Source organism: Balaenoptera physalus (assembly GCF_965194825.1).
Source record: "Balaenoptera physalus genome assembly, chromosome: 4".
NCBI lineage: Eukaryota > Metazoa > Chordata > Mammalia > Artiodactyla > Balaenopteridae > Balaenoptera > Balaenoptera physalus.
The window spans coordinates 136369295-136396311 of NC_138891.1; the positions used below are offsets into that span (position 1 = coordinate 136369295).

Below are 27017 nucleotides of genomic sequence, written 5' to 3' on the forward strand. Positions count from 1 at the left end.
GCCTTTAAAATGGCCATAAGGCTATGGGACCAGGCGGCCAAGGGGCCGTCTGCAGGGCAGTTGTTATGACTACTTGGATGCTTGGGTCCTAGCTATGCACCTCCCCCACCCCTCAAGCTCCAGCAACTTCAGACTCCAGCTGGGGGAATTCTCAGCCCTTCCCTCTACTAGCGGGGAAGGGAGAGCTGGAAGGGTTGGAGGGGGTGAAGCAAGTACCCAGAGCTTAGGGGTCTCTGAAGTCACTTATCTGAATCTGTTGGTGCCTCTTCATGTGTATAAAGTTCACCCTTTATCTTTACACTTATGCAGCTGTATTTATCAACTAGGAGGTCTTACAAGCCTTCTTATCCACAGATCATCCAACTGGGGGGTTTGAACCGTTCTGTCCTATGCATTGATCATAACACTGGGCCAGCCTTTCCTCTTGTCCAAGGCGGGGCTGAGGCCACTGACCACGAACATCACATCACCCAAGACCCACTGAAACTGACTCTGCATTTTTTAAATTAATATTTTTGCTTCTTTTTTGTATTAAAATAAAACATGCAGTAAAGGAAACAAATCTTAACTAAGACTTAGTCAATTCAGTGTAGCCACCACACAGCTCAAGCTATAGAATGTTTCCACCACCCAGACGCCTCCCTCCCATCCTTTCCAGACAATACCTAGCTTCCAAAGGCAACTGCTCTTCTGATTCCCATCGCATGGAGAAGTTTGCCTGTGTTTGAACTTCACCTACACTGAATTATGCAGGAGTCTTTTGAGTCTGGTTGGTTTCCCTCCACATTATGTATGTGAGATTCATCCACATTGTGGCTTGTAGTAATAGCTAATTTTTTCCACTGTGGTATCGTGTCCTACCATATGAATGTACTATCATTTATTTATTCATTCTATTCTTCATGGTGTCTGAGTTGTTTCCAGGTTTTGGCTATTACACTAAAGCTGCTAAGAACATTCATATAAATGCTTTTTGTGCTCCTAAGCACTCATTTCTGTTGGGAATGGGAGAGCTGTGTCATAGCATAAATGCATGTTTATCTTGTGTAGATAATTACCAAACAGTTTTCCAGAGTAGTTGTACCAATGTGCACTCTCACCGGCAATGGATGGGAATTCAGTTGCTCTGCATTCCTGTCCACACTTGATATTGTCCGATCTTTTCACTTTAGCCATTCTGGTAGGTGTGTAGTGGAATCTATTTGTGGTTGTAATGTGCATTGCCCTACTGGCTAGTGACGTTAAGAGTGTTTTCATGTGCTTATTGGCCATTTGGGTTTTGTCTTTTGTGAAGAGGCTGATCAAGTCTTTTTAACATTGGGTCTGGGGTCTCTTATACTCTTCTTTTATAGGGACATCTTGTTATTAACAACCTCTCTGGGTGACTTAGGAACCTAATGCCAGACAACCACCTCTGAAGTTCTCTTTAAGTTGCCAGTTTTCTTAAGGCATCATTTTTCTTTCTTCAATTCCCAAACCACAGCTCACTTTCTGCCTTGTGTCCTTCTGTTATTCAGGTTATAGATTCACTGCTTTCCTCTCAACTTACCTTGAACTGCATGTGGCAGAAATGGACTTCCTGGATTAAATATGGCTGTGTTTCTGTCATCGGAGTCTGGCTGAGTCTCCTGGTCTTTCCGGCAGCATTTTGTTATCACTGTAACCTTGCCAGAGACGCATGGGGTGGAGAAAGATGGGAAGAGAAAGAAGAGTGTGGGAACTCCCCCAGGAGGGCGAAGCCCCACGGCTCCCCTCTCTTCTCCAACGCCTGCCTTCCTCCTCTCCCAGGAGCCCACAGGAAGGAGGATGTCTGTTCAGTATTTTTCTGTGCCTGTGTCTCGGGGATGTGTGTGTGGATGTGACCTGCTTGGGTCATCAGGGAGGCACTGTTTCCTATCCTTCCACCCTCAGTGCCAACTGTGCAACAACCTACCATCTAAGTACAAATGCTCCCCAACGGATGAGGGGACCTAAAAATTTTACAGTGTCCGGGGGTCTAAGAACTCGTATAATCCAGCCTTCATTCTAGAGATGAAAATAGTAGAGCATCTTGGGGATGGTGTCTCCGTGGGAGAACGTGCTGGTCTGTTTTTACGCGTGATCGTCCTGGAAAGAGAGGTGTGTTTCTTCTAAAGAGAATGGAGAGATGGAGGGAGGGAAAGAGCATGTTTTTCTTTTTTACCTTTAGTAGCAAAGGGGGTTCCCTCTTGCCGCTCTTTCCCTCTGTGTACTACTATTCAGAGGCCCGGCGTGGCAGGAAGTGGTGAGGTGGTGGGAAGGAGAACAGAAAATGCTCAGTGAGTACATCATGTGTGTCCGCCCTTTCCCTCCCCAGCTCCCACCTGGAGGCTGGGGGAGGGGGCCTCAGAGGGCTATTTACAGTATCATCACCATTAACGAAAATTCATCATGATTTTGTGTGCATGCATAGCAGAGTCTGGCATTGATAATTGTGAGACTGGCTCTGATAAGGATTTCTTTTTCCATTTGTAGGCTGGTTGTGATGGTGAGAGTATTGGAAATTGCCCATTTTCTCAGCGTCTCTTTATGATTCTCTGGCTAAAGGGCGTTATATTTAATGTGACAACGGTGGACTTGAAAAGGTAAGACAGGGTTTCTGCAGTATTGAAATAACTGTACCTAATTCCCTATACACACACACAGCACACACACACACACACATACAGAGACAGACACACACAGGCATACAAACAGACACACACGCAGACACACAGAGACACAGACACAGAGGCACACACAGACACCGACACACACACACAAGTACACACACACTTCTAGGACCCATGGGCGATATCGCAGGCACGTCTACCCTGGGTCAGGACCCTGGATTGAAGCGGGAGTAGTGTGGGCCACGCAGTAATTACAGAACGGGATCAGACGTAATCCAGAAGGAGTAGGAGTTGAGGGTGCGCCGTGCGTAGCCTGCTCTCCCAGCTACCGGTCAGCTGTGAACCTCTCAAAAGCCTGTCCGAGCACCACTCCTGGCTGATAACACTGGGGAGAGTTAACGTTTCACCTCCGTCTCCAGATAAAGGGCCACGCTTTCCTCGCCAGTAGGACAGTTTGTAAACCCACAATCGCCTTTGAAATTCTCAAGGGTGGTTTCTCTTAAACGGGGGAGGACACAGTTCAGCCTTGGAAATGATCCAAACACTGGCGCTACCAACGCTGCCCTTGCCTCCCACCCAGGAAACCCGCGGACCTGCAGAACCTGGCTCCCGGCACCAACCCGCCTTTCATGACTTTTGATGGTGAGGTCAAGACGGACGTGAATAAGATCGAGGAGTTCCTAGAGGAGAAGTTAGCCCCCCCAAGGTGGGCCTCATCAAAACCCGTGTTCACAACTCGCTTGTCACTTCTCCCCGTTCACAGACAATTCCATGTGTTGGTTTTCTCTGGCCATGGTACTCACTTCCCGAGTTGTACCTGTGATGTGCCACAGAAAACACAGCGAGATTGGAAACCCTGAGCTTAGGTGGCTCGGATTTCTTTGCTCCGCACCTGCAGTTTGGCAATTAGGGGTCGACGGCAGGAAGTGGGGAGGAAGTAGGCCGATGTCACGTGGGTGGGTCGTTTCTGCTGGAAGGTAAGGAGCGGGTGTTAGCACGCAGCATCACAGCTGGCTGGACCTGGAAGGGAACCTTCAAGTCCATTACCTCTATTTCAGGAGGGAGGGAACTGGACCAGTAAGGCCAGGTGGGGCCCCGCATCCCAGAACGAGAACAGTCTGTCCAGTGCTTTTCCCCTGGACGGCGTTGCTCTCAACTTTGAAGCTGGAAAGAGTAGGCAAACATTCAAGGGGCAGTTTTCATGTTTATATCCACTCAGAGAAAGTCACTTCCTCCCCCTCCCTCACATCGTATTCTCCTAACTCAGACATGGCTGATCTGTGAAACTCTCATTTTGAATTTTTCAAGGTACCCTAAGCTGGGGACCCAACACACTGAATCTAACTCTGCTGGAAATGATGTGTTTGCCAAGTTCTCAGCATTTATAAAAAACACCAAGAAAGATGCAAATGACAGTGAGTCCCTCCCGTCTTCCTGTTTTTCTGCTTTCTACTTGGACCCCCGCTCCGCCTCTGGTGCGGCTTCTTATAAGATCTTGGGAATTCTGACTCGTCGCACAGTGGGGAGGGACCTGTACGTAGAAATGAGGAAAAAGTACCTCTGACGTTGACACGTGGGTTTCAAGAGATTGAGTGCTTCTTCTAGAGGTGGGGAGCCCAGAAAACCACATTTTTAGGGGAAAATAATCACCACCAGGGATTCCTTGCCACACCATGGGACTCAGTATGAATGAAGCTTCTACTGCTGCTTACTTCATTATGTGATTTCCATAAAGATTTTGGAATAAATGAATGAGTTCTAGAAGTGGCAGTGTTGTGTAGACGGCAGAATTACTTTCCAGGCTGAAGTGAGTCTTTTATTCAGATCTCGTAAATCCACCTCTCTCTTTCCCAAGTCTCCAATGCTCACTGGCCGTGTCTCGGGAAGGAAGGGGCAAACTCCTTCTTCGGTATCTAGAGAGAGGTGACCCTAACTCCCATGGTTCATCTTAGTCATTTTTTGCCCCTCTGTTTTAGTTTATGAAAGGAACCTCTTAAAGGCCCTGAAGAAGCTGGATAATTATCTAAATAGTCCTCTGCCTGATGAAATAGATGCCTACAGCACAGAGGAAGTTACTGTTTCTGGAAGGAAGTTCCTGGATGGGGATGAACTCACGCTAGCCGACTGTAACCTCTTACCCAAGCTCCACATTATTAAGGTTTGTCCTTCCTCTTACCTCCGGTGCTGAATACATGAATGGGGCTTTGTTTCATTGTGTTTTGACTTGTGTTTTTGCCGGACATCGAAACAATCTAAAATGCGGACTCTTGAATTTAAAAATCTAGCTTGTTTCTGTTTGAGGCAGGCAAGCCCCAAGTTTCAGATCTGTGGATGATATTCTCAGGTGTTCCTCAGAGGTTCTCAAGAAGCATCTGAGAGCTTGACTCCCATCCCTCCATCCTCACTGCTTCTCTTTTCGAGTCTCACCCCCAGAGCCTAAAGAAAAGCTATGTGAAAGCAACTTGAGGGAACACATTGATTATACCTGGTGTTTCATGCTCCAGGCTTGGAGATGGTGTGTGGAATCTGCTAGCATTAAAATGTGAACTTGGGGAACTCCCTGGCTGTCCAGTGGTTAGGACGTGGTGCTCTCACTGTGGTGGCCCAGGTTCAGTCCCTGGTTGGGGAACTAAGATCCTGCGAGCCGAGTGGCCAAAACAAAACAAACAAATAAACAAACAAACAACACAAAACAAAACAAATCTGAGCCAACCTGGAAAAAAAAAATGTGAATTCAGTCAATTGTTGGTGATGGGCAGGGTAAGCCTAGCCCTGTCTAGGGACAAGAGACGGTTGGTTCCTAACACCGACCCCCTACAGCTGGGGAGCAGCTGACAACTCCTTGGCTGGACCTCTGCCAGGTTTGGCATCCTGTCTTCCCAGGTGGTTGACTTGGACTTGTGACAAGCCCACACTTGGACTCCTTAGTTACGGCTGCTCTCAGAAGTGCCCCAGCCTGTCTATCACTTACAGGTGTTAGTTGTTATTATCATTATCACTGTTGCTATGTCCTTGGTCCTCAGTAACCTCAGATGCCCCAGGAAGAAACTCGACCCTTGTTCTGGGGCATCTTTATTATTCAAATCCTACCAGCTCCAGAACTAGGTCCTTGGTATAAGGATAGGGGAGATGGGAGAGAAGACACAGGGAAATACAAGCCAAGGACCCTGTGTTCTAATAACACATTTAGTTAGCACTTAGAAATTTACAAATTAGGTTCACACAGTCTGTGGGATTGATGTCCTGTGGGCTACTAGCCGCCCCTGGTTACTGCAAGTCATTCCCTTACCTTTCTCTTCCTTCCCTACTCCATCCCAGTCCTTGCCACATTTTTCTTCTTTCTTCTGTCTTCCCTGTTGTGCTCAGAGGGTACCAACTTGAAATTCCAGCCTTGAAGACACTGTTGATGCTATAAGTGACGTTCGTTTCCGTAGCTCTGCCAGTCCTCTGACATTTAAAATTAGCGAAAGCATCTCAACCCCTCAAACCTGCTACATTGGGGATATTCTAAATTGGACATTTGGGAGCCATTTTCCAACAAGTTATTTATGTAGTTGTGTTTGGTTTAGTCCCTTTACTGAATGTATTCTAATCATTGCTATGACCAGTGTGGCATCACAGAAGCACATGGAGGTTAGGGAAGGCAAGAGACACACACACACACACACACACACACACACATATCAATTGCCACTTATTTAGCCCCTATAAAAAAAGACAGTTTAAAATGTCAGTAGAGGGGGTAAACTTCAGAGTAAAATAAAGCAGTCCATGGCTCCAATATAAGACCTAACTGCAAAATCTTCAAAGCCAGTTAGCACTCAAAATACCAAGCAGCTTACTAATCTTCCAGGATGGAGCACTTCTGAAAGGAAATGAGAATCAGTGTAAAGGAATTTATGGTGAAAAGATGAGAGAATAGAGGAGATTTATCATTTATTCCCTTCCTGAAACCCAGCAAAAACATTATGAAGGACTAAAGCATTATGTCCACCTTTTATAAAACTAGAAAAGGATGGATTACCCAGTCAAAGACTTAGAAACTTCAGCCAGTGTGAGGGGTCACAGAGCCTAGGCATGCTTGTCTAGATCTTCAGCAAGGTTCAGATGTCTCTAAAAGTAAATATTACAGCCCTGAAATGCCCAACCCAGACTTCTTTGTTTGAGGACAGGGCATGGAGCGGGCCACGAGAGAGGCAGGGACCATCCCTACAGAGCTGAGATCTCTGTGGAGGCAGAGTTGAAGGCGGAACTGTTCAGAGGCGCCATCTGTATGTTCACCACCATCCTCTAATGCAAAGGAACAGGGAGGGGAGGTGAAGGGGAGGAGAGAAGAAAAGTGGCATTCTGCTTTGTGACTGCTGAGCGGAGAAAAGAAACAAGCTCTGAACGAGTCAAAGGAGAGACTGTAAATTATCTGAGCTTCACTTTTAGCCATGGTGACCGCTTCCTAATCTGTGAGCGTCAGAGTGGAAGATGCACTAACCTTGACTTTGACCCTGACTCTAGCCCTAAGCCTAATGTGTCCCTGGGACAGAGTATAGAGCAGTGTTTGATGAGTGGGTGTTTGAGGGTAAAATCCATATTGGTCTACCTGCTGCCCTGCCTCACTCCCTTTGCCCGCCACACTGTTTTTAAGCAAATGGTAGGTCCAATAGAGCCGCCCATTAAAAGATGGTTAATAAGCAGAAAGAATCCAAGTGGGATTTCTATGTGGATGGAGATGATCCAAAAGGAGGGGGGAAAGGTTAAAGAAAGAACAAAAGAGGAAAAGACAGATGAGAAACACGTACCTGATAAAGATTGCTCCAGTAAACCAAAGAATTTTTCAGACAGATACTTCTCTGTGGCCTCAAAAAAATGAAAGAGAACCTTTGGTGAAAATGCTCAAAGACAAGTCACAAGATACCAAAAAATATAATATCACAAGGAAGATGAGAATTAAGCTGGTAGAACTAAAAAACACCCTTAAAGAAAATAATTTCAGAAACAAAAGTGATGTTAGAAGTAGCAAGAAGTGGAAAAAGACATTGCAGAAATTCATCAGACATCGGAGGACGGGCCTGAGAAAATTATCCCAAATCAAATGGAGAAGAAGCACGAGGTAAAGAGTAATTAGCGAGACCCCATAATCAGAAAAAAGAGAACAGGAAAGAAAAAAGAGAGAAAAAGAAGGCTCAAAGGTAAATTATTTTGAACTAAAGGATGACCTGAACCTTTAGTTTAACATGTCATGATTAGAAAAATATTGCCCAGAACAATCAACACACTATCACATATTTGGTAAATTATTGAACTTTGAGGATAAAAAAGAACCCTTTGGGTGTCTAGATGATGCTGATGATGATAATGGTGATGATGATAATAATAATAGTAATAATAATAATAAAAGATAAAGCCACCTACACAAGGAGGGAATACAGACTAGTCTCATATGTCTCTAGGACCACATTAAAACCCAGAAAACAGTGGTTTAATAGTTAAAGGATTAAAGGAAAGGATGTGTGATGTAAGAATTTTATATCCTTGTAAATTGTTGTTTTTACCTAGACTTCTGGTCTCAATGAAATAAGCACTCCTGAGCCATTTTTAAAAATAAAATTGCTGGGGCTTCCCTGGTGGCACAGTGGTTGAGAGTCTGCCTGCCAATGCAGGGGACACGGGTTCGAGCCCTGGTCTGGGAAGATCCCACATGCCGCGGAGCAACTAGGCCCGTGAGCCACAATTACTGAGCCTGCGCGTCTGGAGCCTGTGCTCCGCAACAAGAGAGGCCGCGATAGTGGGAGGCCCGCGCACGGCGATGAAGAGTGGCCCCTGCTTGCCGCAACTAGAGAAAGCCCTCGCACAGAAACGAAGACCCAGCATAGCCATAAATTAAAAATAAATAAATAAATAAAAATTAAAAAAAAAAGTTTAAAAATAAAATTGCTATATGATGAAATAATAAAAAATGATAATAAAATAAGAATCCAGGAACAGAGAAGGTGTGTGGTATAGAAGGATTGGTGATAAACATAGAACCTATTTAAATCTAAAACCAGAACTAAGCCTAAACAACAGTGGGAATTATAACTACTGGAAAGAAACAGAGTATAGTAAACTTGGATGTTTTACACCATTGGAAGGAGGATAAGGGAGCAGAAATGAAAAGAACTGTAGGTATACTAATTTCCTCATTTGTCATTATCAGAGTAAGTAGAGATCATCTAAAGTTGATAAATCAAGAAATAAAGAATTCTTATTATTTAAAGTTATATAAGAAACCACTGGAAGAGTTAAAAAACAGACCATAAACCTTCTAAACCACCAGAAAGGGAAACACACACACACACACATGAACACAAAAATATTCACAGAAAGTTGGAAAACAAAGTATTACATTCATAAGATATGATACAAATACAAGCTTACGTCTATGAAAGGCATACAGATAACAAACTTACTCAGAAATGCTAAAATAAAAAGAGGGACAAAGCTAAACCAGGCAAATGCAAACAAAAGGAAAGCAGAATTCTTGACATTAACGTCAGTAAGTTTGAATTCAAGCAAAAGATGTTAATTTAGGAGGCTCTCTGAAAGTTCTATGGTCTTGTTTTACTGCATCAATAGCTCCTGGCCTCCAAAATCTGAGATATAAGTCCCGAAGATCTTCTAATTGGTGATACATTCCATGCTCACGCCATCCAAACGTCCCAGGAGCCAATACAGTGGAAAGGAACAAAGCAGAACGGGCCGTTGTAGCCCTGGGTCCTTGTTATGGGATGAATCATGCCCCCCCAAATTTATGTGTTCAAGTTCCAACTCCCTGTACCTCAGAACGTGACCTTATTTGGAAATAGGGTCTTTGCAGATGTAATTAGTTAGGATGAGTAGAGTGGGCCCCCTAAGCCAACATAACTGGTGTCCTTATAAAAGGGAATTTGGACACAGACACACCAGCACAGGGAAAATGCCATGTGAAGGTTGGAGTTGTGCTTCCACAAGCCAGAAGCTGGGGGAGGGACCTGGAACAGATCCTTCCCCAGAGCCTTCAGAGGGAGCCCGGCTCTCCTGACACCTTGATCTTGGACTTCTGGCCTCCAGGACTGTGAGAGAATAAATTTCTGTTATTCCAAGCCACCCAAGCTTGTAGTGCTTTGTTAAGGCAGCTCCAGGAAACTCATACTATCTCCAACAGTATACACCCTCCTTTGTGATGAATTCCCCAACGGTACCCTTCCAGCCAGAGGAAACATCTCACATCATTGTGTGTTCATGATGTTCATTCTCAGCTACCCTGTCTGTACATCCACTATTTCCATGAGGATAAGAATAAAGATATTTTGGTTCACGAATCTATCCTCTGCACATGGTGGACCCACAGTGAAATGATCCTGTCAGGGGCAGAATGATGGAAATCCACAGGAGTAACATACACAGCTATTTGGGATTTCAGGAGGTAAGGCTCAGCAAACAGGAAAAAGAGAGGGCACTTCACAGTGATCCTGGTACAATCTAAACTGAAGATCCAACATGAACCTCAGGCACCAAATAATACGGCAGCAGAACACAGGGAGAGAAAACTGCCAGAAACACAATGAGAAATCCACTGGAGTATGGAGCAAATTCATGCCAGTGGATCACAAAGATCGTCTGTGATAAATCGGTGGGCACGGTTGTGTAGAGCCTCTGTTTTGAGTCCCACGCTCAATATGCCCCGTGCAAACTCAAAATGCAACTCAGAGCAGCCCGAACGGCTATAGGATGACATGGGAACTTGAGAAGGAGAATATATTACACGCCTCAGAAGAATGGATTGTCTGATCTAACTGCCTATGTTAGTGGGTTGTCCCTTTCTGACTATTTCCTCTTCATTTTCAGATCGTGGCCAAGAGATACAGAGATTTTGAATTTCCTTCTGAAATGACTGGCATCTGGAGATACTTGAACAATGCGTATGCTAGGGATGAGTTCATAAACACGTGTCCAGCCAACCAGGAGATAGAACACGCATATTCGGATGTTGCAAAAAGAATGAAGTGAAGTCGGGGTGTTTTCTGTCTCATCTCAGTCTTATGAGCTAGACTATGAAAAGAGTGTGCCCTTTGTGTTTCCCTCCCAATAACCATCCTTTGCAAAATAATGCCTATATTTTAACAGTGCACAGGCCGTAGCGTGATCCACTCAACACCAAATGATACATAGTCTTGTAATTTGTCAACTCACTTGTGTATCTGAATAATACCAGTATCTGTTGTTATACACACCAATTATCCAGTTTATATTCATTTATGTCTTTAACATTCTGGGACCTGCAACACATGCCCTAAATATCTGTAATCCACAATATTTAGGGCACGTGTTTTGCAGTTTAAGTTTCAAAGCAAATAAGGTTCGGTTCAATTCCGCCTTTATTTAAAAAATTGTATCTGTCTCTGATAGTTTTTAATCATGCATAGCCTATTTTTTTCTGCTCTAAAATAGTAGTTTAATATTTTTCGGAGCAAAAATTCTCTTTTTATAATTACAAATTACACGCTTATTTTAATATTTTAAAACAATGTCAGAGGGTATAAAGAAGAAAGAAAAAAATCACCTAAACTTTCACTACACTTAGATAACTGCTGATAACTTATTGGTGAACATCTTCCAAATCCTCAGACTCTCTCTTTCTCACACACACATTCACACCGCACATAATTTCATGCCTCTGTGGTATTGTGTTAGTTTATTTTCAAGGACTGGTGAGGGGACCCCTTGGTAATGCCTTGATGGTCAGCCATAGAGGACCTAAAACAACAGATTCAGCAACGCAGAGCTCAAGAGGGCGCTTGTGGCCAAGTTTCACAGGGATGGAGAACTGTAGGGTCACAGACCCCCAGGGACTTGCAGGGACAAGCGGGGACCGGAAGCCGTGGAGGGTCCCCACCTGCCTTGTTCCTGCCTCCGTGATGCCACTGCCCCTGGTTCCAAGGAGGGCATGGAGGAGGGTGCCTGTCTTGTGTCCCTTTCCAGCTCCCTTTCGGGGGCCTTCTCTTGCTCCCCTCCTCTCACAGAGACCATGCCTTCAGGAGGGCTCCTGACATCAGCTGTGTGTTGCAGAATCTCCCTGCCCTGTGCTGAAATGTGGACCAAGCACACCTTGATCCCTTCTGATGGCCGCTCTCTCCAAGACATAACACTGCGCCTCTGCGGCCATGATGCCGTGTAGGGCTAGCCCGGATCCTGTTGCTTCTCTGCTCTCTCTAGTGTCATTTCGAGGTCAAGCAAGGAAAATCCAGAGAGATTAGATTCATGGTGACTCCTCTTGGGCAGTTCTGGCAAATAGTCATTGCTAGGGAGGGAGTGGCAACTACTGAGTCAAAAGAGTTTCTGGTTCATCTGTGACTTCCCCTGCCCCATCTGTGAGCCAGCCCCTCAGGCGCAGCTCCCTGTGGGCTGGGGCCCAGCTTTAATCAAGCCTTGGACAGAATGGGAGGCTGTTTCCATGCTCATCAAGACTCGCTGGGCTTGAGTGTTATCTGCCAGGCTGTGTCCCTTTGACATTTGTACACACCTTCCAGAAGACCTGCTTGTCCAGTTGGTGACAGCATGTGGTTGATGTTAAATGCTCGTTAGAAAAAAAATACATACACCTGCTCACCGGGCGATGCATTTGGAAGAGAGGAAAATGCATTAACAGTAACCCTTCTGGGATTTAGTGAAAGATGTCTAGTAAGAGAAACAAAGTCTTTGAGATGGTGGCCGCTTTCTCTCCCCTCTTGCTGGATGCTACGGTTTTACCGGGGGCGGCCGATCCCAGCCCTCCACTTGCTTTGTTAGCCATGTATTTTTGGAGGTTGTGTCTAGCCTGTGCCGCCATGATTCCTGTTTCACATCTGTTTAGGAGTCAGATTATTAAGATGAGTTTTACCATGTTACATTTAAACTTCGCAAATGAATTGACTACCCGATGTTACTAGTGCAAACTTTGTATTTTTAGAGGTTAAAGTAATCCACATAAACTCCGTGATGCCTTAACAATTAAATGAATTATAAAAATGTTTACATGGAACCAATATCTTTGATTTTTCTTTTTTTTACTTGGCATTCTCCACTGAGATGTGTGTGTGTGTGTGTGTGTATCGTTTCACCTGATCCCTTGCCTGATGGGAAAAAGTGTGGAGTAAGTCACAGGATATGATTTGCCCCAGGACACACATCACTAAAATGACCCTGATCCCCATCATTCTAGGGATAGTCCTATACTATAATTCTCTTTTAAAAAGGTAGGATGGGATAGGAGTTAATACTTACAGGAACTTTAGAAGGGGGACCCCACTGAGATTTCAAGAAATAAAATGGGAATGAGCTTCCTTTCAAATGGCAAGAGCAACTTTGAAACAGAGATTATCAGTAGTTGAATTCGAGATTATCTGTATTTGAATTGTGACCCACAAAGACATTCTAACGGAGCCTTAAAGAGGTCTGAAAAAACACGTGTGACCAGTCCTTATCCAGGTGGCTGAAATAGAGGCCCTGCGGACTGTTCCATTTTTAAGTGTATTTGTAGGAAGTCGGCTGGTTCCTGGCAGCCTTCCCCTCCCAGGGGCCCTACCCCGCACACCCCCTTCATAGGCCCCTAAAAAGCTATTCATATGTGGGAAGGTGAGAAATATTCCAGGGCTGTTCAGCTGGCTTAAAGTCTTTATTAGGTGTGTTTTTTTTGAAACGACATGCATTTGTTCTTCCAAACATACCATGCAGGATGCAAATACAGACAAGTTGTGAGTGCAGCCCTCCTCTGAGACTGATCGTGGGAAGGTTCTCAGGCTGAGGGGATTCTGTTCTTGCTTTTAGTTGCCCAAGAGGCTGGACAATTCAGAAAAAAATAGCTTTACTTCTGAACATAGAATCTCCAAATGTAGGCTGAAAAAGAATATGTGTCACAAAGTTGTACTTTCTGGACACGGTCTAGCCAGTAGGGATGGAACAATAGAATTTAGCTCAGGAAAGAACTTTCAGAGACCAGAGTTCTCAGTAGGTCTCCTGTGATCTACAGGACCATCCCCAGGAATTCAATGTATGCCCAAGTCCTCCTGTCCAGATGGACAGACAGACACAAATGCACATACTACATACATGCACACTCACATACATACACACAGACATACTCTCATACACTCACAGTCACAGAGACACGCATTCACATATACACACACTGACCACACGGTCACAGCACTTTCACACATGTCCAAACATGTAGATATACATTCACACACATATACACAAACGCATCCACATTCACACACACACACATACACATTCATGCAGTACACTCACACACACACTCACACATTGGCATACACTCATGTACCTACATATGTACACACACACACATGCACACACACAGCCTGCAAGGCGAGGTCTGGGCTCCCTTCCACCCCTCCTTCAATCACTGACCAGAAACGCACTCTTAGCAATATTCCACCCACGCCTCCACCCCAACTTCCCGCGGTTCATAATTAGGCTTTGGAAAAAAAATTAAAGAATAGCTTTTTTTAAATAAGAAAACCCCAATCTTTCTTTTGCAGTTTAGAGAACCAAGATGTGTATCATTCTAAGAACATATGATTCACAAAACCCTGGATACATAAAATGGATCAATTAAGGGATGTTTGTTTATGTTACAATTCTGAATTTTTCCATATGACCAGTTTCCCTTCACATGTTTGATTTGAGCTTTAACATGTGAGGGCATTTTGGGGTGTCAGAAGACCAGATGCGTGTGGTGTCTCCCCGTGATTCGCCGGGGCCTCTGCAGGCGGTGGGCCTTCCAGGAGTCCCTGCCCCCTGCCTGTGGGCTCAGGGACCCAGAGGCGCGGCTGCCGGCCATACGGCCTGTGCTCAGGCAAAGTCACCCTCCCATGGCAGAGGGTTCCAGCCATGTCTCCCTTGCCTTGAACAGGCCACTTAGTCAGGGAGAAGCCCTGAGCTGCCATTTCTGTGTCAGGAGAAACTGTGTTCAAAAGCAGGGAGTTACAGATTTGGGGATGGAAACATCTATTTAGGGAGTAAGGCCTGGTACTGGGTCACCAGTGGACCTTAGACCATCTGCTGTTCATCTCTCCCCTGTCAGGGACCACCGCCCATGTTGTCCTGCCCCTGCCTCTCTCCCGCGGCCCCTGGACCTGGCAGCCATCCCAACAACCCTCTTGAAGCAAGGCCAGTTTTCTTGATGACACACCCACTCCCATCTTTTCCTCACTTCCCTTCTGTAAGGGGCTCCCTGACGTACCCCTGGGTGAGTGGCTTAGGACAGTGGCCGTCCGTGACTGGCCAGGGGTCACCCACGGCTCAGCTGACCTGCCGAGCTCTGTCCCCTGCAAAGCCATCTCTCCAGGTGGCGGATGTGAATCTGAGTCAGGCCCCTTCCTGAAAGCCAGGCCTTCTACCACTGCTACACACTTAACTGACACCTACTAGAACCCGGGGAAGCCGGTCAATCTTTCAGATCCCCTCAGCATCCAGGAGAATCACTCCAGAAGGAGGGGAACCATCCTTGCTCGGGTGAAAGGGGGTGTTGAAATAGCATGAAGGGTTTTTGCTTGCTTGCTTTTCTCTGACATTAAGTGCTAACAAGTTAAACATGTTTCTAGCCTCGTCCCCATAAGGCACTTTGAAGCAGTGGTGATGTTAAAAAAGAAAAGACAAAAAACAAACAAGAGGACACATAGGGTCCTAAACTGGCCCTCAGTACCTCTGACACATCTGAATGATCATTGAATCTCTCTGAGCCTCGCTCTTCTCGACTGTAAAATGGGAACAATATCTCACAGTCGTGTAGAAATTGGTGCGTTTAGTTCTCTGTGGAAACTGCCAGGCAGCTGGCTGTATACAAGTGGTATTTGCTCTTATACGGGTTGTGTCAAAAGGGACAGAGCATGAGATGACAAGTTTACAGGACCTTGAACCTTTCTTACAGAGGAGGAAAACAGTTACACCCTGACCTCCTGGTTCCCTACAGTGAAGCACCACCTGGGGGATGGTGGTGGCTTACTGCCCAGCTGTCCCCTTTGGTCAGTCCCTGTGGGCCGTCCAGGGCTGGGCCAGTCCTCTCTCAGGCCCCTGCGAACTGGGTGGGCTCCACAGTGGACGGTTGGCTCTACTGGGACCCCTCCCATCTGGCTTGGAGACAGTTTTCAGCCGCATGGCATTTACTCGAGGCCCTGAGAAGTGGAAAGGCAGGTGCACCCAGGGGAGCGATCTGCAAGCCAGAGCCCAAAGCCCACCTGGGCAGGATGCCCCTCTCACCACTAGGGGGCGTTTCCTCCCATTTTCCCCGGAACGGGGCTTCCGTCGGGAACCTGTTGGGTTACCCACCCTGGCCTGAGGCAGATTCAGCCTCAGACCTTCATCCAAACCCGGTCCAGCCTTCTCGGTGTCAGCCTGGGGTGGCCCACGGGTCAAAGGGTGGCTTTACCGGGCCAGAGAAGCAAAGCATAGAAGGATCCTGCTGGTCTCAGCCGGCTTGCAGGAGGTCCACACCCACAGCAGGCTGTGTGTTCTGATGTATCGAAGGCTGTCATGGAGGGGCTCCCGCTCCGTCCTGTGGCGTTCTGTCTAGCCTTGGAATGTCCTCAAGGGCCGGAAGCTCCCTGTTACCCTCCCTCAGGCACAACTCCCTCTTGATGGGCCCGCACCCATTTCCTGTTGGTGAAAACAGATGCGGGTGGAGGCGTGCCCTGCCTTGTAGACTTCAGGGGCTGAAAAGAGCCCTGGGGTCCCGCCTTGGCCTCCTCCCCTCCCAGCGCATGAGTCCAGTGTTCCGATGGCTCAGAGATGCACGAGGATCTTAAGGAAGGGCCAAGTCCCAGGATCCTGAGAGGCCTACAGTGGTGGAGGGTCCCCCTCCTCAGCTCACAAGCCTGGGCTCCTGGCGCCAGCACACCTGCCCGGCAGACTTGCCCTCATGGCCCCGGGGCCTGGAGGAAGGTGTGAGGACACCTGAACGGGTGGTTGCGTGGCTGGTAGGAGGATGCACCCTCCTGCCTCCATCCTGCGGCCGCATCCCCAGACGTCCTCCCGGCCCCTCGCCGGCCCCCGAGGGGAGGAGGGGCAGCACACTGTGGAATCAGAGGATGGGGAATGAGGGTCCTGCTGCCGGTGGGAGCCCTGGGGTTACCGCTGGACGACAGCCTACTCGGTCGTTCCTGAATCAGTGGCCGAGCAATGGACAAAGCCGTCCATTTCATTTCCCTGTAGGACTGCATTAAAAAGCAGCCGGGCAGTCTGGACATCTGATCTTTCTGCCCAGTCCACAGTTCTCAGACTGCTGTCCAAACTGGGCCTCAGCTATTTTGCTGCCCGAGAAGAAGAAAAAAGTAATGAATGTCTTGTGGCTCGTTTGTGAGTGTATTATTATGCCGCGGAGCTCAGCTTCGTTTGTCACCAAAACCCACCTCTTTGCTGGCTCTTTCTGGCATCCGAGTGGGCTGATGTCTTGAGTGTGATCCTTAGTGAAGGAACCTGGCCGCCTTCATCAAACCAGAAGGCGGCTCCTCACAACCCACAAAAAGCAGAAAATGGAGACAGATCTTGGATGTTCCTGGAAAGAGACTCAAGGAAAAAAGGGGGCGGGCGAGGGCGGTAGCATACACCACAGGTATGTAAGTACTTTCTTGTGCCCACGGGCCTTTCAGGAAGCCCATGAAACTGACACAAAAACTGAGTTTAGCTGCAGCTGCAAGCTGCCCAGTGTTGAGGTTTGTGACTTGGGGGGAGACCAGAGGCCCAGACCTGCCCATGGGCCCTGGGCAGTGTCATCCGACCTGGCCCTTGCTGGTCATATCATGTGCCGAAGTATTTGAAAGGTGTGTAGGCGTGTCTGAAACACTTGCGCATGATTTTCCAACAGTGTGGACTGCACTCAAAAAAGTATAAGAAACACACAGGTTATTCTAACAAGGCTCTTTGCCTCTTGGTTTTTAAATCTGGAACAAGGATGAGAGTCTTATTCGCGGGGTTCCCTTTCTTCATGGTCTTGGGTTCTCCCAAGATTGGAGCCAAGAGGAAGGAGAAATGGATTAGGGAGGCACCTGGAATTCTAAGGGAGACCGAGTAGCAGGATGTGTCCTGCCTCCATCATAATTGTTCAACTTTTATTTTATTTCATTTTTTTGCAGCTCACTGGTCCCAAAAGAGAATATTGTTTGAAAGAAAATCTTAGGGTTATTTGGTGGTGGTTCAGGTGTTGGGCAGGCCATTTTGGTGCATATTTTGGCATTTTTTTTCCAGCTCAGGCAAGGGAAAGAAGAATTTGTTGTATTGAGTATGATAGTAGAATACACAAAAATTAAAAAGAAGTAAAAAAAATGTGTCTTGCTTTTAAAGACTGTGTGGTGATAATGACAAAATAGAACAGCAGCTAGAAAGATGCCCAAGAACATTTGGTATAATGGAAGAACATTTGGTATAATGGAAACCAAATGGGTGAGTGGGCAAAGTGCACACTTCTACCCTGTAGCTGAGGTGATGCTACCCCAAATGACGTAATAGAGTGACCAAGCGCATTTGGGTAGCACTTTACAAAGCCCGTAACAAGTATGTGGTTCCATAGGTCATGGGTGTGTGTCGGAAGTTGAGGAGGACATTGTGACAGCAGCGAGGTGGCCGCCATCTTGCCTCATGGTCCTGGAGGGGCCTTACTGGCTTCTCTCTCATGAGTGGGGTGTGCTGGCCACCAAAGGGACTTTGTTCTGTCAACTCTGGGGCCTTGTACCATCTAGAGGGAGCGAGACATTCCAGTCAGAGAATCGGCAGCTTACAGGCTTGGAGGTGGCAATAAATAGAGGAGCGGGTAGAATATTGGCTGAAGGTTTGTTCGCCTCGTCTTCCATCTGAAAACTAAGGGGTGGGCTAGATTGGTGGGTTTCAACCTTGACTGTGTATCAGAATCATCTGAGTAGCCTTAATAGCTACCAATGCCCAAGGCACACCTTAGATCAACTTGAATCACAATCTCTGGGTTTGGGCTTGGACATTGGTGTTTTTAAAATCTCCCCAGGAGATTCTCTTGTGCAGCTGGGATTAACAGCCACTGGGTAGATGCTCTCTGAAGTTATTTCCAGCATTAACTCTCTAATTTCTGGGTCCTGGGTTATACAGTCCTGGTGGGGGTGGGTGAGGGGGAAGAGTGATGGAGGGATTGCCCATACACATTATCTCTACTCTCAGGGCAGTTGGCTGAGCTAGCCATATAAAACCAGTGTACTAGTCAATCAGTGGTTGAATAGTGACCTCCCCCCAAAACTCTGGTCCACTTGGGGTCTCAGAATGTGACCTTACTTGGAAATAGGTTCTTTGCAGATGTAATTAGTTAAATTAAGATGAGGTCATATTGGATTAGGAAGGGCCCTAAATCCAATGTGACTAATGTTTTTATAAGAAGAGGAGAAGATGCAGAGTCATACACAGAGGGAAGAGGCCATGTGAAGATGGAGGAAGAGACTGCAGCAACAAGCCAAGAGATGCCAAGGATTGCCGGCAACCACCAGAAGCTAGAAGAGGCAAGGAGCGATCTCCCCTAGAACCTTCAGAGGAAGCTTGGTTCTGCCGACCCCTTGACTTCAGACTTCTGGCCTCCAGAACAGCAAGAGAGTAAATTTCTGTCTGTTCTTTTAAGCCATCCCCTTTGTGACTGCAGCCGCAGGAAACTTATCTACCCGGTGAGGTTTGGATCTCAGAATGGCTGAGTCACTTTGTCATTGCTTAGCTGTAAGTGACTCGAGCTGGTGGCACAGCTAAGGAGAGAGGCAAGTCGGCTCGTCAGGAGAGTTGGTGTCACGTTTCTGGCCGAGCAAAGACAGCCAGGTGCAGTCTGAGCCGGGTCTGTTTGAGAGAGTTGGCTATTTAACCAACAGGCAACATCGGGGTCCTTTTTCGCTAGAGGAAGGGTGACAAGATGGGAAATTGTTGAAAGCCCTGAGTTTTGGTCCTGCCCCTGCTGTGTCTGGATGGAGAGCTTTGGGAAAGACATTTAACCTCCCAGGGCCTCGGTTTCCTTGTCTGTCAAATGCAGGGACTGGATGATATAATCTTCCATGTCCTTCCCAGCTATTAAGTTGTAAACACTGAGCCAATGAGGCAATTAAGTGCCAGTCTTAATGCTTGGGGACAGGCCCCCTGGCACACACCAGCATCACACTCCCTACAGCCCTTGCCCCAGGTCTGCGCTTCAAGTTCAGATCTGTTTAGCTACTTGCTTTAGGGATTTTTGGTGGATGTTTTGCTTTCTGATGGATCCACTCCCCAAATTTAGGATATCAATGCAGTCTGACTGAATTAGCAATATCTAGTCATATGCTCCTGTAATATGAAGGAAAGATTAATCCCCCACTATGGGTCTAAGAAACTACCTTTTCTCAGAACACGTTCTACATGGTCAACCAGGCCTTCAGTAACCCAAACAGCCAGGCGTAGAGATCTTAGGAGCCTGCCCCAGTCTTCACCCCGCCCCCATCATGCAGCAGTCTGCTTTGCCCTCATCTAAAATAAGCCCTGACTTTGAACATTCACCTTGACAGGGAAAAGTGGGAACGGGAAACATGGATATGGAGAAATGATGGAGAGAACATGGGCGCATGTTCTCTCTGCAATTCCTGGGATGATGTACAGTCATCCCTTGGTATCCGTGGCGGGGATTGGTTCCAGGACCTCCACAGATACCAAAATCCTGGATGCTCAAGTTCCTTATATAAAATGGCGTTGTAGAGTTGGCCCTCCGTATCTGAAGGTCCTGCATCTGTGGATTCAACCAACCATGGACTGAACCCACAGATATGGAGGGCCAGCTGTATTACTCTTCTCTGCTGCCTAACAAATTTGCACAATCTTAGGGGCTTAACACAACATACATTCATCATTTCACTGGTTCCGTAGGTCAGGGGTCCAGGCATGGCGTAGCTGGGTTCTTGGCTCAGGGTCTCACAGGCCGAAATCAAGGTGTCAGCTGGGGCTGTGATTCTCCTCTAAGGCTCAGGGTCCACGGCTTAGCTCACTGGCTGATGGCAGAACTTGGTTCCTTCCAGTTGTAGGATTGAGGCCTTCAGTCACACAGCCCTCTCCTTAAGGCACCAGTGTGCTTCTTCAAGGCCAACAGAAGAATGTCTCTGCTGCTTCAAATCTCTCGTACATCATCTCCCATCCCTGACCTCCATTCCCTCTTTTAAGTGGCTCATCTGATTAGGTCAGGCCCACCCAGAATACTCTCCTTTGGAATTAAAGTCAACTGATGAACTCAGGCCCACATAGGGTAAAGTCCCTAGTTAAAATCAGCTGACCAAGGGCTCTAATGAAATATGTAAGATCCCTTCATCTCTGCCTTATAAAGTAACCCAATCCCAGAGGTCATATTTCATCATATCATGGGTTCTGCCCCACCCTAGAGGGCAGGGGCGTTATAAAGGGGATGTACACCAAGGTCTGGGGATCTTGGGGGCCGTCTTTGGATTCTCCTGTCCCAGATGAGTTTGAGGCTCTGTAATGGCCGTTCCAAAGGAAGTCTGCCTCGCTGCACAAAACCCACGGGTTGAGGTCAGCTGAGATGCCTGGTATGATTGCCACACCATAGCATTAAGTGTCTGCTGCCTGTGTTCTTGGCAAGCTGCCCTGAGACTCTTTTACTTCTAATCGTTAGGCTCCAACCAACACCTGGGGAGCAAGGAGGTATGGCATTTCCGTGAAGTCCTCTGACTTGAGTCCCAGCTTCCTCTGACAAAGCAGGAGCTTGTTGACCTTCAGTCCTGGCACCAAATGTACCTATTTACTGAGGCTCTCGCCAAAGGGTGGGGAGGCAGGGTGGAGCAGGGGAAGGATTCTTTTGCAGTTGGTCAATGCAGGGCTTTGTTATGATTCTGTTCCATGGTGTACAGGTGACCAAGTGTCCCACGTACAAGGTAGATGGGTCCCCTCCCCAGCTCCACCCAGGCCTTCCCTGAATTCAGCCCAAAAGCCAGTTGTAAAGATTAAAAATAAGGAGGGAAAAAAGGCCCCTGTTTCTCCTGTGGTAGGAAAAGCTATGTTTAGAAAGAAGTAAAGAGCCTGAGAGCTTACACGGAGTTTGAAAAAACAAAACAAAAGATCCCAATTCTTCTCTCTTCCCTTTGAGTTTCATTCTGTGTCACGTGTCAATGCCTGCTGGATGGTTTCACGTCTTGGTGAAGGTTTTATTGTCTGTTTGTCTCAGGGATTCTCCTGGTTTATCCCTCCAAGACAGGCAGGCTTTCCAGTGAAAAGAGTTGTCTGGGAAATGGATTTGCTTTCTCTTACTTGTGTCGTAAGACACTGGGGAGGCATAGGCCCATGGACTTTAAACCACGGGAAAGTGAAATCTCTGTCAAAATAGGAACGCTGAGTTGGGGAGCGGAGACAAAAGTGTAACCCTACACTTGAGTGCACACAAGAATCAAAGGAGACCTCTCTGGCCAATGGAAGGTCACGGACCACAGCTCATGTGGCTGGAACCCTGGTCCTCAGGCTTCAGACCTACTGACTAGGGAGGAATTTGGCCTCTGTCATCTCCAGGTGCTTTTAGCAGTAAAATGCTCTGATTGTGTGCAGCACACAATCTTCATTTAGTCTGTGTAGCTATGACATGACTGTCCAACTTTCATAAGAAGCCACCTCCAAATAAATCATGACTATCTCACCCTGGGAAGAACTGGAAGGTGACAGCTCTCAAGTTTGGGTTAGTTTGTTTGTTTGCCCTGGGGGATCACCTCCTCGTGAGAGATGTCGAATAACACAATGTCACAATTTTTAAAAATAAATAAAAAATAATTTTTTTTTTTTTTTTTTTTTTACTATTCTTATTCTTGCATTTTCATGTTCTGGGAACAAAGTGATTTTTTTTTTCTTTTGAGAAAGATTAAATACAAACAATCAAAGCATGCTGATTTTGTTCTCAGCAGCTATCTGATTCAGTCGGGTTGAATGAGATAAAAGCAGTTTCCCTGGTAAGAAATGAATATACAGTTTCAACCACAATGTATCTTCACAGACAAAATGATTTCTATCTTTATTAATAAGCACGTTGTCTGAGGGCTCTGGGCTTCCCTGAGAATGTGGTCTTTAGGGAGACGCATGTTCCCGCCGTGTCCTCAGGACCAGATCCCGGAAATGCTCTCCATAAGCACAGGAGGGATTTGCCTTCAGTCTGTAAAGTGCTTCCGGGGAGTAATAATCTCTAGAAATGGAAGTGGCTGCGATGGAGGGGGTGTGACAGCTCCCCCAGGAGATCTTGACAAAGGAAACATCTCACCTCTCAGAGACATCTCAGGTGGCCCAGTCTGGCAGCAGAGAACGGTTAGATCTCCTATCAGAGTTACCCCAAATGTCAGTGATATTACTGTTCTATAAAAGGGGTTCTACTTGGTGTTTCTGAGAAGTCTGAAGAACCATTTCCATGTTTAAAGAGGAAACGTTTTTAAAATGTGATGACACTTACACGTAAAATTTGAAGTGCTGCCTTGCAGGGACCTCTACCTTAACAACACCAGTGTAGGGGTTTTTAGCACCTGGAAGACTGCCACGAGAACCCTGTGGTGTTTGCCTGGTGGTTTGGAGTTGGGTGGCACTGTATTGATTTGACACCCCAGGAAATTCAATCTTTACCTACCATGATCACAGGAAACCCTCCCAGTTTGCTCCATGGAGGCTGGCTGGTCCTGGCCTTCTTGCACACTGTGTAACCTCCTAATAAAGGAAGTTTGGATCTAGAACCCAAAGCCTGGTTAAGGGTTAATGCCTGAAGCTCATTTTTGTGGAACCAAGTAATATCAGGAGAAAGGCAACTCTTAACTACCCTGCATTCTCCTCCCCTCTCTTCCGTCTGAGGACTTCTGGGCTACCATTGGTGTAGATACATGTGTGCATGGCAAGATCACGCAGACGTGGATTTCAGACCCACATCTTCATAAGGGGCATGGAGGGGGACGTTGGAGTGGATGAGAATCAAGGACCAGGGAGAGGGTTTAGAATGGGTGGGAGCCGCAAGATTACCCAACACTTGGATTTTTAATCAAGGGATTTTAGGAAAGAACAGTATATCCTTTGTTGGGCAGAAAATACAAATGCAAAACAGAAGCCAGTAGAGATTTAGTAAACAGACCGATCAGTAGGGCCCTTTCAGGGGAGCCTTGTCTCGGTGACTGCTTTAACCCTGCAGAGGTGAATTTTGGTGTCATGGTCAATGTCGGTCTCCTCTGGCATGGTCTTAAGTTGCCCCAGTAGTGAATGCAAGAAGTTTCGGGTTAATTTGGACACTGATTTTCACAAGCAGTAGGCCCCGGTATTTAATGATTTTGATGAACTTTTAAGATAATAGAAAGACTGTGCAGGGACATAGAGTTCTCCCTTTTTCAAATGCTTTCAGAAGGGACTCAGTTTACTTGGGTGAGGAGCATAAATGTGTCCAGTTCGGGTACTGAGACTACCAACCACTGGTAGATGTTTCTTGAAGACCAGTCTCACACCTACCTTTTTCATCCGCCATCAGCACACCCTCAGTCTGTAGTCTCTTTCTATGCTGGCCCCTCCACCTTCTTGAACTGGTCTTAAGATAACTTGGCAAAGAGCTATCTGGTCTTAGGCAAGTCATTTAATTTTGCTGAATCACAGTTTGCTCATCTGGGAAAGACTTTTCCTACCCAGCTCCTGGAACTGTTCTGAGAAAGTATAGGAAAAGGCACAAAAACATGAAAGGTTAGGGAAAAGCAAAGATTAATATGCTTTTTTCCTGGTTAAATGGAGTAGGCCTCACCAGGCAGGGCAACCTCATAGGCAGGGAGCTGGGATGGGGATCAAATCACTCCACTGGTTGGGAGGTCCTGAACAAGCCACTTGTCCTCCCCAAGACCAATAAGGATCATACTGGTCCTTTTGAGATTACAGGAAAAAATGGAAATGAAATCGTTTTGACTTTGTCTAAAAGACAGTGTTAAGGGGAGCTATATCACTCCAAAACATTTTTAATGTGAACTGCTTAGCTCTGTTCCAGCTGCCCTTTGTCCCGGAAGAAACTCCTCCAAAAGACCCCTTGACCTGGGATCCTGCAAGGAAGTCCCCTCTGGGTCCAGGTCACCTGTGAAGCCATAACCAAGCCCAGGGCCTCCACATCAAGTCTGATCACTTCCTGTAGTCAGAGAGGCATGTGAAGGGCCTTGCACAGTATCAATCACATTTCTGCCTTCCCACTTTTAGATGCTCTCATTTTGTCATCTACATTGTGAGCCACCGTTCAACATGACCCCAGATCTTTAGAGAAATCAGTCACCGCAGAGCAGCTAGGATTCCATGAGATAACTGATAGAAAAGCATTTGAAAACTGCAAGGTACAATGCAAATGTTCATTACGTTGATAGTTATCTGGTTAGCCACTGATTTTTAAATTAGTTTAACTGAGAAAAATTTTAAAGAGCCAGAGGTGAGATGGACAGGGTCTAAGAGAAAATGCTGAAGACCAAAGATCAAGCATCCTACTTTTAACTTGCTCACTGATGTTTGAGAGCCACACCACATTCACCTCCCAGGGATGGTTTTTTGCAAAGACGTGCTTTTCAAAAAGCGTGCGTCAGGAGCTCCAGGCCTGAAGGATGTTGACTTTACTTATGAAGCAAGCTTGGCGAGCTCCTCGATGGCCAATGTCCCCAAAACAGCAGAGATTCAGTGTCAGAGGCTGGCAGGGCCAGAAGGCAGGAAGTGGCTGAAACGCTGGAAATTCTGACTCAACACAAAAGTGAAGTGAATATTTTTTTTTAACATCTTTATTGGAGTATAATTGCTTTACAGTGGTGTGTTAGTTTCTGCTTGATAACAAAGTGAATCAGCTATACATATACATATATCCCCATATCTCCTCCCTCTTGCGTCTCCCTCCCACCCTCCCTATCCCACCCCTCTAGGTGGTCACAAAGCACCGAGCTGATCTCCCTGTGCTACGCAGCTGCTTCCCACTAGCTATCTATTTTACATTTGGTAGTGTATATACGTCCATGCCACTCTCTCATGAAGTGAATATTTTATACTTGCCCTTCCCTTTGAGGATATGAAACCAGTCTTGGTAATTCTCTCCCCTTGAAGACACTCAAGGACTGATACCTCTTCACATACTCAGTCACAGGTAGAAATCCCATTTTTAAGAGAGACCCCCTAATTAGTGATGCCAAAAACTGAAATAGATACCACCTATCTGGGAAAGTTTTGATCCATCCTAAAAGCAGGGAAGAACCAGTTGACTCTGACAGCTGGTCATCCTCTCTCAGGGCACTGGCCATTGAGCCAACTTTGGGCTCCGTGGGGCCTGCCACTCCAGCTTCCTAAGAAAAGCCAGCGTCCTTTGGGGCCTGGAGCCCGTGGAGAGCACTCAGACTCAGATCAGGCTCTAATTCCTTAAGAGAATCTGGTCTGGCTTCTTTGGGGCTTTCTCCGCCCCTGTCAAACTCATAAGTCTCCATGATGCCTGGTCTTAAGTTTCCACCGCTTTTAGCTTTTCAATGGAATGCAGCAGCATTTGGGGTTGAACTCTCTTGGGTCCAAGATTTGATAAGCAATCGTTGTTTTGACTAGTGCCTTTATTGCCTAAAATTTCGTGAAGATTATAGCATTGTAGATGACACAAGGAAGGGTAATTGATACCTTTTGTACTCAGATAACATTCGAGCTAGAAGTAACATTAGCAATCATACAGGGAAAATTTCCTTTGAGGAATCCCAGAGAACTTAAATTATTGCCCCAGGTCCCTCAGCCACCTATGGTAGAGCTGGGGCTGGTATCTAAATCTCTTGATTCATAGCTGAGGACCATGAGCCAAGAAGATGCTTCTCAAGTGTGGTCCTCAGACCAGCAACAGCGACAGCACCGTGAACTTGTCAGGAACGTGCACTCTTGGGTGCTACCCTGAACCTACTAAACCAGAAGCTCTGGAGCCTGTATTTTAAGAAGCCCTGTGACTTCCCTGGTGGCCCAGCGGTTAAGATTCCATGCTCCCAGTTCAGGCGGCCTGGGTTCGATCCCTGGTCAGGGAACTAGATCCCGTATGCCGCAACTAAAGATCCTGCATGCAGCAACGAAGATCCTGCATGCTGCAACTAAGACCCGGCACAGCCAAATAAATAAATATTAAAAAGAAAGAAAAAAAAAAGAAGCCCTGTAGGGGATTCTGATGCTTGCTGCTAAAGTTGGAGAAGCACTATTCTATGGTAGGCATGTCAAACCTTTTGGGGGTCAATTCAATATTTTTCATTATTTGTACACAGGTTGAGTGATGAGCAGCGACTTCTCTCACACTTTCTTTTATTCATTTGTACCATCATTCTTGAGCACCCATTCCCATATTAGGCACCACGTGGATTGGAAAGACATTGGACAAAG

The 27017-nt window shown here is 46.5% G+C and overlaps 1 protein-coding gene across 2 annotated transcripts in view; it reads left to right on the forward strand.

Annotated features, from left to right (window-relative positions):
• CLIC6 (chloride intracellular channel 6) overlaps window positions 1–12663 on the forward strand; it is a 45154-nt gene extending 32491 nt beyond the window's left edge. The window contains exons 2-7 of one of the 2 annotated variants that reach the window (XM_082458802.1): window positions 1518–2118; window positions 2494–2603; window positions 3211–3336; window positions 3939–4045; window positions 4607–4788; window positions 10491–12663. In XM_082458802.1, coding sequence (XP_082314928.1) covers window positions 2032–2118; window positions 2494–2603; window positions 3211–3336; window positions 3939–4045; window positions 4607–4788; window positions 10491–10652 — 774 coding nt within the window. In that variant the 5' untranslated portion in view covers window positions 1518–2031 and the 3' untranslated portion in view covers window positions 10653–12663. The remainder of the gene's footprint in view (window positions 1–1517; window positions 2119–2493; window positions 2604–3210; window positions 3337–3938; window positions 4046–4606; window positions 4789–10490) is intronic. The other variant, XM_082458801.1, reaches the window with a different exon arrangement.
• The last annotated feature ends 14354 nt before the right edge of the window (window positions 12664–27017 follow it).